Genomic DNA, 17,436 nt, shown 5'->3' with positions numbered 1-17,436 from the left:
TGAGCATGAGAATAGCAATCAGATGAAAAAGTAATTAACTAATTAATGAAAGAATTATATAATTTGCTTATGGAGGACGAAAAAAGATAGAATTTTTGTGCAGATGATTTAAAAGTCAAATGTCACCCATGCTTATAAGTGTGCCAATACTAATAATTTTTCTATGTTTGCTTCTATGGTGTGCTATTGACTGCCATTAGGGAAGAAGATGAAGAAGAGGAGGAAGATTAGAAGAAAACATATAGGTGTGATGGAATGCAGAGCAAGGGATTGGTGTGGAAATGTAACTGAAACTACATAAAGTAAACTGTGAAAGTTGCCATGTCGATATCAGTTTCCTGGACTATACTGCTGTTGGGATAAAGACATTAATTGCATTGCCCCCATGACAGATTAACCTGGTACACTCTGGTATATTCAGGCAATGATAAACATTATACGAGCAAAGAGAAAATTAAATCAACTAAGTTTCATTTTTCTAGATCAAAGAAAAAAATGAATTTCTGAACTAGTGCAGGTGTTATAGAGTTAGTTCTAGAGACCTCAAAGTTTCACAGAGGACCATCCCAAGAGTGTCAAATGTCATCATTTTCCTCTGTTTGCTTCTATGGCTTGCCATTGACTGCCATTTGGGAAAAGAAGAATTGAAACTGAAAGTTTGGAAAGTACACTGTGAAAGTGGCCTGTCAATAACACATTGGTTTCTCAGACTATTGCGCTGTGGGGAAAAAGTCATTAATTGAGATCCCTGCTTGACAAATGAACCTGGTACACTCAGGTAGATTCAGGCAGTGATGAATGGTATATGAGTGAAGAGGAAATTGGATGTGATCAGCATGAGAAAAGCAATCAGTTGAACTAAGATTTTTTTTTTTTTTGTCAAAGAACTACAAATTTTTTAATGTTTGAGAAATGATGGTTTGACCTAGTGGTGGCGCTATAGAACTTTCTCTAAAATAGTTCAATAGACATGAGGACATCCCTATTAATGTGCCAAAATTTTATCATATTTCTGTTTGCTTGGGTTGCCATTGATTCCCATTCAGGAAGAAGAATAAGAAAACATACAGATGAGCCAGACTGCAGAGCAAGAATTTAGCATTAAATTAAACTGAAACTACAGAAAGTGTACTGTGCCATGAACATGGCCTGTCATGAGGGGTGGACATAGTGATTTGGGGGCCCTACGCAATTCCAGGTATGGGGCCCTTGCCTTTTTAAAATATAAACAAGTTAAAATGTGTATATGTTTTAATATTTAAATGAACTTTTATCTTCCAAATGTAAAAAAGCAATTAATTCACAAAAAAAAAAAAAAAAAAAAACAGGTTCAAAAACTATGTGCAGTGGGCGTTTCCAAACTCAGTTCTTGAGAGCCGCTGTATGGCAGAGTTTAGCTCCAACTTGTCTCAACACACCTGCACAGATGTTTCTAGAAAGCCTAGTAAGAGCTTGATTAGCTAGCCCAGGTCTTTCTGATTGGGGTTGTTGTATATGGGCCCTCCAGCGCCGTGATTGGACACCCTGTGTACAGTCAATTAGCCGTTTTTGTGATTCGATTTTAATAGTAATAATAATTTTAAAACATTTAAAAAATTTAATTCACAACCCATCAAGCTAATCTTTTCCCTTTTTTCATAAGAATTAAGTAATTACTCTTTGTGAATGGGCGGCTGTTTTACTGGGAACAACTCTTAACAAGCTCACAGCACTCATCATCTGACAGCTGTTTCAACCAGACAGCAGGATCACGGAGGAAGGTGCATTTCGTTGTTTGCTGTATTTCTACTTTTCTCCCAAATCTCTGCGATTGTAAACAACAGCAAGAATAGAATAAACTGTCCATTTAAATTACTACATTTAAAACAGAGGAAAAGCAGATGGGTTTGACTGTTCCAGGGAAAAATCTTACGCTTGTGGTGCTAAAACACTTGCCGTTGGTATGCAGAGGAATGATCTGCTCTCAATGTTGCAGGTGAGAGAGAAGCAGTGTTGGCCAAGCTACTTGAAAAATGTAGTGAGTTAAGCTATTAGCTACTTTTAACTAAAAGCTAAAAGCTATTTGATTTAGAAAGTAGCGACGCTACTGCCAAGCTACTGAGAAATGTAGTTAAGCTAGTAGCGTCACTTCTTGTAGCTACACTACTGCCCAACACTGGAAAGATGGCTGTGTGGCACTTTGCCGCCTTTGAGTGCTCTGAGGGGGGAAGAGACTGACGCCATCACCAGCAGCTTGTTGAGTAACATGAGTAGCATTAGGAACGGTACAACACGGACACATGAGAGTCTCTAAAAATCTCCAGTAACAACTAAAAACATTCACTAGTCACTATTTTAAACATTTGGCGCTAGGAGGGTCTGAAAAGTTGCTTAGTTTGCAACACTGGCTGGCAATGTCTTTGATTGAAGCGCACACACCTCACACATGTGCAATAAAGAAGAAAACTTCCATTTTTCATGGAGGCCCCAGTTTTGAAAAGATGTAATAATGTTACATCTTTAACGGTTATAGACAGACTTTACAACATATGATAGAAAATATATAAAAGAGCTATATGATTAATATGGGCTTCCTGACATTGCTTAGGGGCCTTAGGCAGCTGCTTACCTCAATAATTGTCCTGTCATTAACATATCAGTTTCCCAGACTACATCACTGAGGGGATAAAGGCATTAATTGTGATGCCCCCTTGACAGATTAACCTGGTCCACTCCAGTAGATCCAGACAGAGAGGAATAGCACGTTAGCAAAGAGGAAATGCATCTGCCTAACAACCCAGGTGTTATTCAGCTGTGTCTAACTGAGACAGGACAACTGAACAGAGCAATCTCATGTGGGAACTTCATAAGCAATAAACTTCAAATTACCTTGACGAACACCAGTCCTCGGATGGTCTTCAGGAAGAGCGCCGCCCCCATGGATAAGACGTACACCCTGGAGTAGTACTGTATGTGCGGATTCAGTCGCATGCTATCACTCTCGGCGGTCTCGTTCCCCAGTAGCAGTGAAGAATTCTGCAGGGACAAAAGAACAACACCTTAGAAACCTGATTCTTCCCTGGAGAGTCCCAACATACCAGCAGAACTGCGTGCATGAGTCCCAGGCTCAATTATTTTACAGAACGCAAGTTAACTGCAACATCTGTTGCCGTGATTGTCCCTCTGTGTAAATCGTGTGGAGTCTGGCACTTCTAATTAGTTTCGGGATTGATGTTCATTTCGGCTAAGCATCAAAACCCGGCAATTCAAGCTGGTGGTTTGTTGCCTTAAAGCAATAATTCACCCCAAAATGAAAATAGCAATCATCGTTTCCCTATCATGTTGTTTGCAAACCTGTGAAGACACGGTGTGATCAGTGAAACTCAAAATAAATTATATGCTTGATACATTATATTAACAATAGGTTTGTACCCTAATGGCAAGAGTGTTTAAGCTACAGGGTGGCATTGGTAATAAGGTCCTGGCGGATATGCACTAATCTTCCATTTATGTGTGCTTTGATTTTGTGATAAATGGCAAATGTAAGAGCTGTTAATTTGAGTGATCAATCTAACCCACCCACACTGCAGCTGAAAAATGGTCCCTGACTGGATTTTACTCATTGCCTTGACCCACTATAGCCACAAAATAAACCTGAGATCCAGTTACTATTGGTTGAACTTCCCATGTTTTCAAATGATATTGGGAAAACTGTGCATCATCATAAACATCATAATCATGACAATTATATCAGATGGTTTACTGCATTGGCATAGCAGCATCTAATGCCACTCTATGAGGATAAGCTCTAGATATACTGAAATTGTGATATGTTTGGGCTTTGGCAACCTCCCCCCAATTTTTATCTGATAATTGTTCAGAGATTGTCATTTCAAATGTAACCTTATGTTTGTTTGTTTTATTGTTAAGTTACAAAAAGCTATTTGAAATTAAATGTTTTAATGTAAATGGTGTAAATGAATCAGATTTAGTTCAAAATGTACATACGATAGATAGAGGACAATGCAGAATCAAGGTAAAGTCAGAATCTGCTTGACTAGTGTATTTAGCATTGAACTCCATTGTGTTATAAATGTGATTGCTTATGTTTTTATTGCAATAAGTTCTAATTGAAAACGTTTTACTGCGTTAGTTAATGCAATTCAAAGTAATGTTTTTTTATCTCTAATAAATTAGGAAATTACTCATGGCAATTTTTATGTAAAATAGTTTGGTATATTTATCTTTGCCCCACGGCTATCAGTGATATTTGGTTTTTGGCCCTTCATACGAAAAAGTTTGGGCACCTCTAATTTAGATGGAGCTGATTTAGATATTCTGCTAATACGCTCAAAGAAAACAATAAAAGAAAGTATAACCATGTCTAGGCGACGCAGTGGTGCAGTAGGTAGTGCTGTCCCATCACAGCAAAAAGGTCACTGGCCAAGCCTCGGTAGGGTCAGTTGGCGCTTCTGTGTGGAGTTTGCATGTTCTCCCTTGCGTTTGCGTGGGTTTCCTCTGGGTGCCTTGGTTTCCCCCACAAATTCAAAGACATGCGGTACAGGTGAATTGGGTAGGCTAAAATATCCGTTGTGAAAGAGTGTGTGTGTGTGTGTGTGTGTATGTTTCCCAGAGATGGGTTGCGGCTGGAAAGGGGTCCACTGCATAAAAAAACGTGCTGGATAAGTTGGCAGTTCATTCCGCAGTAGCGACCTTGGATTAATAAAGGGACTAAGCCGAAAAGAAAATGAATAATGATTTTTTTCAAATCATGATTTCTAAGGACAAAAAACATCTAAACCATATAATAAATAAAGTCGTTCAGCTCAGTTTTTACTAATAGATATGCTTTGCAAACAGCCATACTTTGTATCCGATTCTTTACAAATACCACTTGAACTCAAAACAATCATCAAATAGCTTAGGAGTGTTCCTAGTTAGTTGTGTTTACATTAATCTCATGAAATGAATATATATGACTACATGACTAATATATGACTCGACAGCCAAATGCACAAGTGCTCTTCCTTTTTTTTTTTCCCAACATTTGAGTGTGTGGTTAACTACTGTTTATCTACTGTTAACAACTGAGCTTAGAATCGATTAAAAAAAGAACAGAAAAGCAAAAATCTTAAAGTAAATGCAGAATTGATTTCTTAAAAGAATTTTCACCACAATCCAGCACTAATACTAAAGCTTAAGAAAGAACAATAAAAAGCAATAACAAAAATCAGCCAATTACTCATTCATTCATTCATTCATTCATTTTCTTGTCGGCTTAGTCCCTTTATTAATCCGGGGTCGCCACAGCGTAATGAACCGCCAATTTGTCCAGCAAGTTTTTACGCAGCGGATGCCTTTCCAGCCACAACCCATCTCTGAGAAACATCCACACACACTCATTCACACTACGGACAATTTAGCCTACCCAATTCACCTGTACCGCATGTCTTTGGACTTTGGGGGAAACCGGAGCACCCGGAGGAAACCCACGTGAAAGCAGGGAGAACATGCAAACTCCACACAGAAATACCAACTGAGCCGAGCCTCGAACCAGCGACCTTCTTGCTGTGAGGCGAACGTGCTACCCACTCCGCCACTGCATCGCCCAGCCAAATACTCAGAAATAATATATATATATATACATACACATTTATGAGAAGTAACAAGCAAACTAGTTCTTTTACGTCAGATCATGTTATTAAATTGGATGATCGGATTGATTCAGTAAATAATTTGTTTATACTGATCATAATTTCTCATTTTGTTGGATGCAGGCGAGTACATAATGGCAGTTTTGTTGTTGTTGGCAGAGCTGTCCCTTTAAATGGCAGAAACTCAAAGCGGCCAGCAGTGAGATAGACTGGCTTACCCCGCTGCCCTGCCGGATCCAGTAACTAAGCCACCAGTTGCTGAAGGCGATACTGCCAGTGGTGAAGAGGAAGAGGAGGATGGTTACAATGAAGGCCAGAGGGCCTCCAGCAGCCTTGATGTAAGCTGCATACACAGGCCAGGCCACGGCCCCGCTTCCCTTTTCCTCCGCCTGCATGAGCTGATCTGCGAGGTGAACATCAAACAACAGAAATATGGAGGAAAAACAACAAAGAAGTGTGACTCATCCACTGATGTTAGATCAGCTAAGCACAGACTTTTATTTTGAGATTAAACCAGTGCTTCTCAACTCTGGGGCCATGGTCCAGGTCACACATTGGCTAGCCTATCAACAAACTACAAAAGCTCCAAGAAATTAGGCAATTATTTTTCTGGCTGGTTTTCTAAGAGTGGTCATATTTGGTGTACCAGTCCTGTGTTGTTTGTTCCACTAGGCTTGTCTTTGTTTGCAGAAGTTGTGAGTGTGTTTTTTTACCACTAGGGTTGGGTACAGAAATCCAGTGGCAACATTGTATTGGTGTGCAACAGACCAAATGAGAATGCAGATTTTGATGCGTAATTTCAGTATTACTTAAAACTCCTAAACTGTCAATTGAAATCAGGCAGGAGCACGGGAAGTGTGCTGCTTTATATGACGATAATAATAGGCTACATTTTAAATACATTTACCCTGTAATGTAACTGTAATTATTATTGTTAAACCTGCTTAATGTACACATGCAGCTCTAATTGTCTAAAGCAGTGGTTCCCAACTGCGGTCGGGCTATGCACATTTTGTATAGCTGCATCTAAAATCACATACTTCCATACTAGATAGTACGTTATAAACTGTACGTGAGTCGAGTAGTATTTCCAAATTCATTGAATTCGAAAAACAGTATACGAGAAGTGCCCGGATGACCTAGTACTTACAGCAAGATTATGTAATGCGCATTCGATGGATGCTATCCTATGCCTTGATGCCATTTGAGAGATTTCATGAAAAGGAGTGAAGTGACGCAACTGACGCAAGTAGGTCACATGTTTATGATAAATGGCGAATGTAGTATATCCGAGTTCCATTCATACTGCTCACATTCAAACTGTATAAAATGTATTTTTCTAATGGTTGTCTAGAAAATTCAAATTCAAGGTCATTAACAGAGAGATCCATAAACTGATTCTTCTGTTTAAAAATAAAAGAGACATACAAAATGTGCGGGGTGTCCCGGGGAGTGGAATTGGGAACCATCAGGTCTAAAGCCCTGATATACTTCAAATAAAGTTTTTATTATTTTTTAGATGAGACGTTAAACTGAGGTTACTAAAAAATCCCATGGCACTTCTTGTAAAGAGTAGGGGTGTAACCACGGTCAAATTCCCTTTATTGGCCCTAACCCATCACAGCCCTCCAATCATTCCCATCCCATCTATCACTGTCTCTCCATACCACCAATAGCTGATGTGTGGCTCCGTTGTCCTGTGGCTGCCGTTGCGTCATTGAAGTGGATGCTGCACACTGGTGGTGGTGTGGAGAGACCCCCCTCATTATTAGCATCATAAAGCTTGTTCATACACAATAAATGCGCTATATAAATTTACATTACATTACCCCTAAACATGACAACAACGGAGGCTATGATAGAAGAAGAGTTTTGTAACATCTGGCAAACAGCCTTTTGCACACCAGATAAGTAGGGTCATGGCAGCGCACAACATCTTTATATTTGCCATGGACAGACACTGAATGGCATAGCTAGAGTGTGTACACTCAAAGAAAACAATATTTGGAACTTGTGGATGTGGTGAGACTTTGTGGCACTTCTCGTCTGGTGCATGTCCCTCTCCAAGTATATAAAAATCTCTCTATGAGTAATCATACATGTGCAGATACTGTATATCTGTGCTAGTTCGGCTATTCAGCCCTGCAGAGTATTCCTGTTGCTAACTGTTGTTGTTCTTTTGGATGTTGTTCCCCTGCCTAACCTCCTCAGACTTGAGAAATGAATCAATCACACATCAAAGAAGGCGGAGTTTCAGAATGCACCCACCAACTGTATAACTGCTTTGGACCAATGGTAGCTCAAAAGCTTTTTAAGAGCCAAAATGAACTCCCCCAAAACGTTTGCTTTCATAAGCTTATCGAGCTGTGCGTTTGCTTGGATTTTGTTCAGGATGTCATCATTTCAGTTCTTTCTTTGATTTCGTTTGAAATATATCAGTGCCTTCAACATGCATACAATGTATTAGCAGCTCACACATGTTCTTTTCATTATTTTTGCACTGCCTAGTCTGTCTACAAGGTGCTGAACACAGACTTTGCTATTATTAGTACTGTAAATAGTTGATTTTACTTTAAAATATAGTTTAATTTAAGGTTTTGTTTTATTTTTATGTCATCCAACATCATTTTAAGCCTTTTTTTAAAAGTCCAGGGACTGTTTAGACATTAATATTTTTTAAAGTATTGATTTGGCACTGATATAGTAAAAACAATATTTTGTACATCGACGCCATGTTTATTTCAATGCTTTTATAACTGGATTGAGCCCACATTTGAAATTCAATGTATACACAATGCAAACTCATTGGAGAAGCACTAAAATAAACAACCTTCACCTGTTTTCTTGCTCTCAGTATCAGGCTTGGGTGGATTGCTGACATGAAGCGTCTGTGGGCTGCTCTCCTTCTCTGCCTTCTCTTTGTTTTTCAGGTTCTTCCTCACCAGGTTCTGGATGAGGGATGAAGAGAAAAGAGTGAGAGCAAGACCTAGTAAAGAGCAAACCTGCAACTGATTAGCAGCACACATCAGGCGGAACAATGCCTGTTGGGTCATTAATACAGAGATCAGCGACAATGTCCCTCGGCTAGTAGCACCAAAGATCAATTCACTTATAAATTACAAAAGCACGACTTGAATTAACATTTCAAACCCAGCAGCTCTGCAGTCTGTGCTTCATGAATTTTGCAGTGGGTGATGTTGGGTGTTTTGTGAGCGTGTGACCCCAGTGTTTTCCCATAGGGCACTGCTGTTGCAGGCGGCGTATCGTACCTCTTGCTGCACGCTGTTGAAAAGGGCAGCGTAGTCTCGGCCTTTCTCCATCAGCTGAGTGTGTGTGCCGTGCTCTGCTATCTGGCCGTCCTTCATTAACACCACATCATCACACTCGGGCAAGTACTGTGGAATAAACACACCCCGAAGAAAGGACAGAAAGTGTCATAAAACAGCTTTAGGACAGCTTATGTTACATTAACCTAACCCTAAGCATAATAATAATATATAGCAGACGTTGTTTGCTTCATAGAATAAAGTGCCATTTTAATAGGGACAAATGGCATATTGGTAGGCTACCACAAGGTATCAGAGGGTTTTAGTGGGCATTATCTGTCAGTTCAGTATATGTTAGATTGTAAACAGTACTGTAAATTTCCTGTTTTTACATTCTATTTGCCTTTGATGTCATTCAACACTCACTTATAATATAACCACTTTTTTATTAATACATTTAATACAACAAGAATATAATTTTTAAAGCTTCCCAAAATAAAAAAAAATAGTACAAATAATAAATTACAAAAAAAGAAAAAATTTTAGGATTCTGCCACTTTGTTCTTAGGTTGCTGCATGTGTTGTAAAGGACAGATCTATCGATCCTCGGAATCATGATCATCAAAGCAACGATTGGCTGATGGCACAACACTGTGATGACATCATCGGATTAATATTTAATTATCCATGTGAGCAAAATGACATAAAATAGGTAGTAAACGGTTTCTTAAAAACTTAAGTTAAGCAATAACTTTCCATCTTTGCTGTGAGTTACAGGCTTTTCACTTTCATGTGTCAAGAGTATGTAGTCTTATCTTTAAATTTAGAACGGATTTTCTTTAGTAGCCTATATATTCAAGTTTCTTAATCGGCGTAAGGAATAAATGGCTGTTTAAATTAATTTTGCACCAAAAAAGCATTTTGATACCGGTAAAGATGTCTGCAACTTTTGCGAAGCATCAAATCACCATCATATTAGCTGTCAAAACATGTCCATGACTGCATTTATTATTATTCCTTTAAAAACAGTGGAATATTGTGCATATCTATTATCATACACAAATTGTACTAAAGCTGGTACCTTTAAAATAGTATGCGTTTGTGTCTAAAAGGTCCATATTAATAAATGTTCTCTTTGAACCCATTAAGAAGAACCACTGGAGGGCAAATTGCATACATTTAATTTATAGATTTTTTAAACTTATATATCAGCATTCTGTACATACTTTCACTATTACCTTTGCTTTAAAAGACTATATCTAATCCTGTTTATATGAAATAAGCTGCTGCTCCCGAGCAGGTTTGAGCTACCATACATGACCCCAGGTGTTGTTTAAAGCAGGTGGCTCACGTGCTTTAGTGTTGTGTGATTTGTCATGTGAACACACGGTTAATGGTTGTACTCTCCTGTCTATTGTCTAGTCCCACCCTCCTTGTTAACCTGTTATTAGTTAATCCTGTTCATTTCTCTGTTAATTCATTATTTTTCATTTATAGCTCCCTCTTAATTATTTTTAATAATTAACTAATAATAAAATAAACAATAAACTACATTTAGCATAAATTAAACAACAAACAGAACAGCTAAAACCTGAACTAAAATGATAACTTAAATGTAGTAAATAAAAGCCAATTTAAAATAAGAATAAACACTATAATAGTGCATAAATTAGTGGTTCTGAAATGTGTGTTTTATGACTCAAATCCTCCACAGTGTTAACGACAATAATCAAAAGCCAGATTTAGAAAAGGGGTGTCCTAATGTTAGTTTTATTTAGATTTTCAACAAGATTTAATATTATTTATCTTGGCATAAAGAGAAATAATACTTCTTGCAATCCTTTTTCCCCATTTATCCTGTTTTTCTTAGTGGTAAATAATAAAAAAATAGATATCTTGTTTATATATATTATTATACATTGTATAATATATTGCATTATATTAAATATTAAATTATATATTGTATTCTCTTAGTTCATTTAAAACTTGTTTTCTTTTTAAAAAACACTTGTCACCTTGAAACTTTGCACTAGTTGAGAACCACTAGTACAAATGATCCTAAAATAGCACTGCAAAAAGGCATCTAAGGCCATGCTATAATAATGATGCAGTCATGGCTGAAAGGACGCCGAAACAAAAGCCTTTGCAATATCACAAATTCTATTATATCAACCATATTCAATTCCCAAACTTTATCCTGTGTAACTTTGTAGACAAGCACAAAGTCACCAGTCCCAGTGTGTGAGGTGTTTACAGTATGTTCCCCTTCTCACATACATTCATAAGCCCCTTACCTGCAGTTGGTGCGTGACAAAGATGACAGTCTTGCCCTTGGCAGCGGGACGGATGGCGCTGTGGAATAACCGTGAGCCCACGCGAGCGTCTACAGCGCTAAGGGGGTCATCGAGCAGAAGTATGGGTCTCTCGCTGTACAGCGCGCGTGCCAAACTCACTCTCTGCCGCTGGCCGCCGCTTAGGTTGGCCCCTCGCTCTCCTATCTACAGCAGATAATTCAGTTACAGCCACAGTAATGATTGCGCTCTATTTTTCAAGGCTATTTGCAATGGAAACAGCAGTACAGATATCACACAAGTGAGATTTCATAGACCTTGTGCTTTTATTTGTGTTTGTGTGAGGTCTGAGATTGTGTTATGAGTGTTATAATGTAGATACCTCAGTCATATCGCCATATGGTAGCTCAATAATATCAGGAAATAAACAGCATGCCTCCAGTACAGCGTTGTACCTGGTGAGAGATGAAAACTTGTTTGAATTTTTTTCTTGAAGAAAGGCCAAAGTGAGTTTTCTTAATGTGCATGTGGTAATGTTTCCTACTTTTCCTCATTGTATTTTTTTCCAAACAGGATGTTTTCCCTGAGGGAATCGTTGAGGATCCAGGCCTGTTGAGCAACATATGCGAAGCCTCCGTTTACGGATACTGAGCCACCAAGAAGGGTCATCTAGACAGAAGGAGAAGAATCAAACCTATACATCTGCTTTCAACATGCTGAGAAGACCAGCTGCTTTATGTCCAGACTGGTTTATGATGGTTAAAGGGGGTAGTTATATAAATAAATAATTTCAGTATTTACTCAAATTTGTGCCAAACCCGTATGTTGTTGTTTTTTTTTCTCAGCGGGTCTCGTAAGCTGAAACACTCCCCTTTTGTGTTTAAACAACAGCTGGGAAACACCAATAGGAACAAAAAATTGTACTGTATGAACTAGTTTTTCAAAGTGATCATTATGGTGGCTTGAGAAAGCCAAAACACTCTTAGACTACATAAACTTATCATTCTTTCGTCTTCTGAGACTAATTTCTAAATGCATCTCCTCCTAAACCACTCAAGCTACAAACACCAAACAAACTCCAAACCTCTAAACTGGTCTGACATAGGTTGCTATATTTTTTCCAACTGATCCGACTTGCGGTTTTCCGAAAGCTGACCTGGAAAATTTGGAAAAGTCCTATTGACTTAACATTGTACCAAACTTTGTGAGCTCATAACTTTGTGCCAGACTGTCCTACAGACTTAAGTTTGGGCTCATTTAACTCTAAAGGGGGTCACACACCAGAAGCGCCACTCAGCGATGCGTTGTGATACGCAGCACCATGCATTTCAGAATTCTAAACATAGGTTTCTATCAGGGTATACACACTGGAACTGCAAGTTGGCGGCTATCCGTGGCACCCAGCCATGACTCAGGAGTCAAGACACTGTTCATATTTCTGCCGCGCCACAGAGCGCCATCTGATTACTTTAATTTTAAATAGCATGCAAATGTGCGCGTCTGGTGTGCGATACTTTCAACTGTTATGTGCGCGCCGTGTCGCGGCGCTGAGCGGCGCATCCGATGTGTGACGCCTTTGAGACTACCAATCTGCCAATCACAAATGACCTTTCAACTTACTAGACACACCCTAGCAACCACTTACGACACCCTGGCAACTGTCCCATAGACTTCTATTATAAAAAACTGCCATTAACTTTACATTTGACATAATGATCACATACCAATTCATACAAACAATATACCAATCTATACTAGAAAGATACCAATTCATACTAGCAACATGCAAAATCATACTAGAACCATGCTAATAACAACATGTTAATTTATGCAAGAAACATGCTAGCAACATGCTAATAAATTCTAGAACCATGCTAATTTATGTTAGCAAGTAGCAAATGCATATCAACCACTCAGAACACCTTAGCAATGGCCTAGCAATGCCTTAGCAACCACCTAGAACATCCTAGCAACCGTCTAGCAACGCCCCATTATCCACTCAGAACACCCTAGCAATGCCTTAGCAACCGCCTAGCAACCACCTCATCTAACAACACCTTAGCAATCACCTAGCAACACCTAGAAGCCACTGGGAACACCCTAGCAACCACCTAGCAACACCTTAGCAACCACCTAGAACACCTAGGCAACGCCTTGGCAACCACCTAATAACAGCCTAGAGCACCTTACCAACCACCTAGCAACACATTAGCAGCCATTCAAAACACCTTATAAACAGCCTAGCAACATCTTAGCAGTCACCACTTAGCAACCACCTAGAACACCCTAGCAAACGCCTAGCAATGCCTTAGCAACCACCTAAAACACCATTGCAACCGCCTAGCAACCAATCAGAACACCTTAGCAACCACCTAGAACACCCTAGCAACCACTTAGCAATGCCTTAGTCACAACTGAAAACTCCCTAGCAACGCCTTAGCAAGAAACATGTCAATCCATACTAGAAACATATACTGTATGTAGTTATCTCTCTATCTATGCCAACTGTTTAAACTTTGAAACTACTTCAACCTTTTAGATGAGGCTTTCTCAAGCCACCGTAAAGGTTGTCTACGAACTTTACTTTTCTAGTTTTAATTAAAAGTCACTGACATTTCAATTGTCCTCGTCATGCATTTTCAGCAATATTACAGATGTTTGTGAGAGTAAAAGGTTTGCAAAGTTTCAGTATGACCTTGATAAATGGAGTCTCTCAAAAGTAAGAACTGCCTTAGTTCTGTAACAGATTTGCAAATGGTCTTCACTAGTAACCAATGAACAACAGCTACATTGAACAGCGTGTACTTTTGCAGAAGATGCTAAAAGAAGATACACTTTGCATGAACTTCTAAAGTAAAGACTCAAACTTATCCAGTAAAACCAACATTATCATTATTGTATCACTTTATTGACAATTCCTGTGACATTTAACAACAGACTGTGCCGCCTGACTAATCTGAACAGAGTAGGCTCTTGGAGAGGAGTTATCTAAAAAGACCAGATCCTTCAACAAACCCATTAGTTTATATAAAAATAGCTATATTTTGAGTTTTTGAACTTGTATCCATGTGAAGCCTGGTTTATACTCGATGTGTTCGTTCGTTTGCTTGGCTACACGTGGTGACTGTGTCATCATCGCTGTGTTTGTGGAGGTTCGCTTTGGGTGCGCACAACATGATTTTAGCTGGTGAATCGCACAAATCGAGCGGACAGTTCGGACGGTGCTGCATTTGATTTGAGTTGAATATAAAACACTTTGAGGAGATTTTGTTTAAAACAGGTACGCCTGTACAGACATACTGTATGTATGATCCGTCCATGTGTGATCAGGGGTGGATTTAGTGATTTTTGGGGTCCTAAGCAATTCCAGCATGGGATCAATCATTCTTTTATACTTTTATTTAATTTTTATTTATATTGCTGTTTTTTATCACTCAATCAACTTTTTAACATTTTAAATGAATGCAATCTTTACATTTTAAATGATTAGTTTTCTTAAAATGAATTTATATTTTTTGGACATTTGACTGCTGGACTGCTCCATAATGGATATTATATTTGGGAATATTATTATTATTACATAACATTACATTGACCCAATAAGTATCATATTTGATTGTATACAAAATAATATTCAATTGTGTTAAAATAGAATTTGCGTAACTCTCACCATAAAAATTATGGTAGAGAACAATGTTATATATAGGTTATAGGTACAATATATATTTCTAGACATTTTTTGGGGCCCCCCAGATTTCCTGATTAGATTAGATGACTAATAATTCTTGGCAAGGAATTGAAACAGCAGTAGGGAAGGAGGAAAGTTTTTGTAAAAGAGTTCAGAAAGACTTGAGGGGGAAGTTTGTTAAAATCATAAAGGCCAAAGTGGAGTGTAATTTATATATAGTACAATTTTGAATTTAAAACAAGTGAGTTACAAAACTAAAATTAACTAATTATTTATTTGACAAGAAGATAAAATCAATTATTTGATTTTCTAATATTTGAACATATCGGTTTACAACATACTGATGCCCTGTTTTTTAGGCTTTACTTTTTAATAATAGTTAGAAATGTTGAACCATTATTGCCTTTTTAGCATACAAGAGGAGGACAGAAACTAGTCAGACAGTAATGTGTGAATTGTAGAGTGTGCTAAATCTATTAAAAAAACATCAGTATTATTTAGTAAATGTACTTTTTTTGCTTTTATACTTTCCATGATAAAAAAGATATTTGTAGATCAACCCATGTTCTGTTGTCAGTAATATTTTAATAAACTGTAATGGGTAGAAATGTCTGAGATATGAACAAAAGCAAATAATGCAACAAAGTTTGATTTTTAAAAATGGTTATTAAAATCTTTATAATCATTAAAACAATTTGTAAAAATAATAAAAATAATTGAACAATATTAATAATATGATGTAGTTCCGGAAACTTCCTACTTCTCTGATTTTACGGCCTGTTTCTTTTGACTGCTCCCGTCATTTTAAAGAATATCACAACAGCAAGCGGAAAAGTATAAAAGCTTTGTCGGTTTTGTGAGGTCCGCAATGTAGAGCGAGGCTTAAAAAAAAACAATAATAACAGGGCCACTTAAAATCACAGATAATCTCAGAACTTCTCATATGTCATTCAGCCTCATATAGCTCCAGGTTTTTGGGTCTCTCATAAACAAACAAGCCAAATGTAAATGAGTTTTGTGAAATGTGGTCAAAGAGAAAGATTATCAGCAAATAATTAGACACTCATAACTATTACTTAAATTCGGAAAACTTTGAAAAATTGCTTGTATTGTTTTTTGCCTTTTTTGTTTTTTATTACTGTTTTTATGATACATCTTATGGTGTATGTTTGTCACTTTTGGAGTTAGACAGTTAGGGCCACAATGAAAGAAGCTGTCATAAAGACATCTCAAACAGTGTCATATTTCCATTTAAAATGACATACAGAAACTGAACAAATGACACTTAATGACAGTTGTCCTTAGTGCGCATAACATTTCTTTCATATTCATGACATGTATCACGTCATGATTATATACGTCTTATAAACTCCCTTTCAAGAAATGTGTTACCCATAATTACAGCCTAGATATAATAACAGAGTATTATCTATGGGGCGTTTACACCACTATACAAAAATCTGGGGTTGAAAAGACGGTTTTACTGATTTTTTGAAAGAAGTCTGTCATGCTCACGGAGGCTTTGTTGGATGTTGTGTGAAATGCATGTTTATTTCTCACCTGTCCCAGGAGAGCAGACAGCAGCGAGCTCTTTCCACTGCCAACTCCACCACAAACCCCAACCAATGACCCCTGGGTAAACAGCACAAAAATCAAGCCATCAAATTACAATGTCATATTTGATAAAAGTCAGTGAGTTCAATCTATTCATGAAGTGCTTTCCTGCAGGCTAGGACTGATCCACCCATGAAAATCTTGTTTGTGTCTGAATTCGAAGTAATGCTGAAAAACACGTCTGACCTGAAGACAGAGTAAAGGTAAACCTGCATACTGAGTGGTAAATGTACCTTCTGAATGCACAGGTCTATGCGGTGCAGGGTCTTGTGCAGCGGCGGTCTGATGCTCTGGGTGGAGGAGATAGTGCTCTGTGGACTCTCCTGCTCCATGTGTGTGAGGAGATGCTCAGCATTCGGTTCCTCGATTTTCCCTTTGTTCTCCTCTGTGATGATGTACAAACTCAGTTTCTCCCTCCTCAAAACTCTCTTCATTCCACCTCGTTTTAGCTGAGTTCGGCTCTTTTTCGTCTGCGAGCCGCAGGTCTTCTCCCAGGCCAGCGTGGCATCTTTAAACTCCACCACGTTATAAGGATCTTCGGTTTTGACCGAGATCAGCTCTCTGTCCTCCATCATGAAGAGTTTCTGTGGGTGTAAAAGGAGGCATTGATACCAGGAAGCCCAAGCTTGTTTGGTAAACAACACTCTGGAGGAATAGTTCTCCCATAATGAAACTTTTGTCATCATTCTTTTACTCTACTTCATGCTGTGTAATATCTGAGTGACTTTCTAGGAAATAAAAATGAGAGAAACTGCAGAACGTTCAGGTTGCTCTTCCTTACACTATAATTCATTAGGAACTGGGACTGTTATACCGAGTTCAGACTGTGATTTTTAAAGTAGTGGTGTCACAGATGTTTTAACACTGCATAACTTTCTGGGGTAGCGTTCTGTCTGTGCTGTTTTTACAATGAAGGATGGATCGGCAACAGGGGGTTTCACACT

At 38.3% G+C, this 17,436-nt stretch overlaps 1 protein-coding gene across 8 annotated transcripts in view; it reads right to left on the bottom strand.

Annotated features, from left to right (window-relative positions):
- The window catches only part of wu:fb13g09, a 79,237-nt gene that overhangs the window by 24,559 nt on the left and 37,242 nt on the right, over positions 1-17,436 (bottom strand). For 4 of the 8 annotated variants that reach the window (XM_087281421.1, XM_087281422.1, XM_087281420.1 and 1 more), the window contains 9 exons: positions 16,726-17,076; positions 16,439-16,510; positions 11,735-11,859; positions 11,573-11,645; positions 11,194-11,397; positions 8,903-9,028; positions 8,470-8,581; positions 5,852-6,036; positions 2,869-3,015 (listed from right to left, as the gene is read on the bottom strand). In XM_087281421.1, coding sequence (XP_087137547.1) covers positions 2,869-3,015; positions 5,852-6,036; positions 8,470-8,581; positions 8,903-9,028; positions 11,194-11,397; positions 11,573-11,645; positions 11,735-11,859; positions 16,439-16,510; positions 16,726-17,076 — 1,395 coding nt within the window. Of the gene's footprint in view, positions 1-99; positions 1,362-1,510; positions 3,016-5,851; positions 6,037-8,463; positions 8,582-8,902; positions 9,029-11,193; positions 11,398-11,572; positions 11,646-11,734; positions 11,860-16,438; positions 16,511-16,725; positions 17,077-17,436 lie in introns of those variants that run through there. The other 4 variants (XM_087281418.1, XM_087281417.1, XM_087281416.1 and 1 more) reach the window with 2 other exon arrangements.

The sequence above is a fragment of the Danio rerio genome, chromosome 14 (genome assembly GCF_052040795.2).
Source record: "Danio rerio strain M-AB ecotype USA chromosome 14, GRCz13ab, whole genome shotgun sequence".
NCBI classification, from domain to species: Eukaryota; Metazoa; Chordata; class Actinopteri; order Cypriniformes; family Danionidae; genus Danio; species Danio rerio.
Note: the sequence above shows the minus strand (reverse complement) of the source record. Positions and strands in the feature narration are given on the sequence as shown.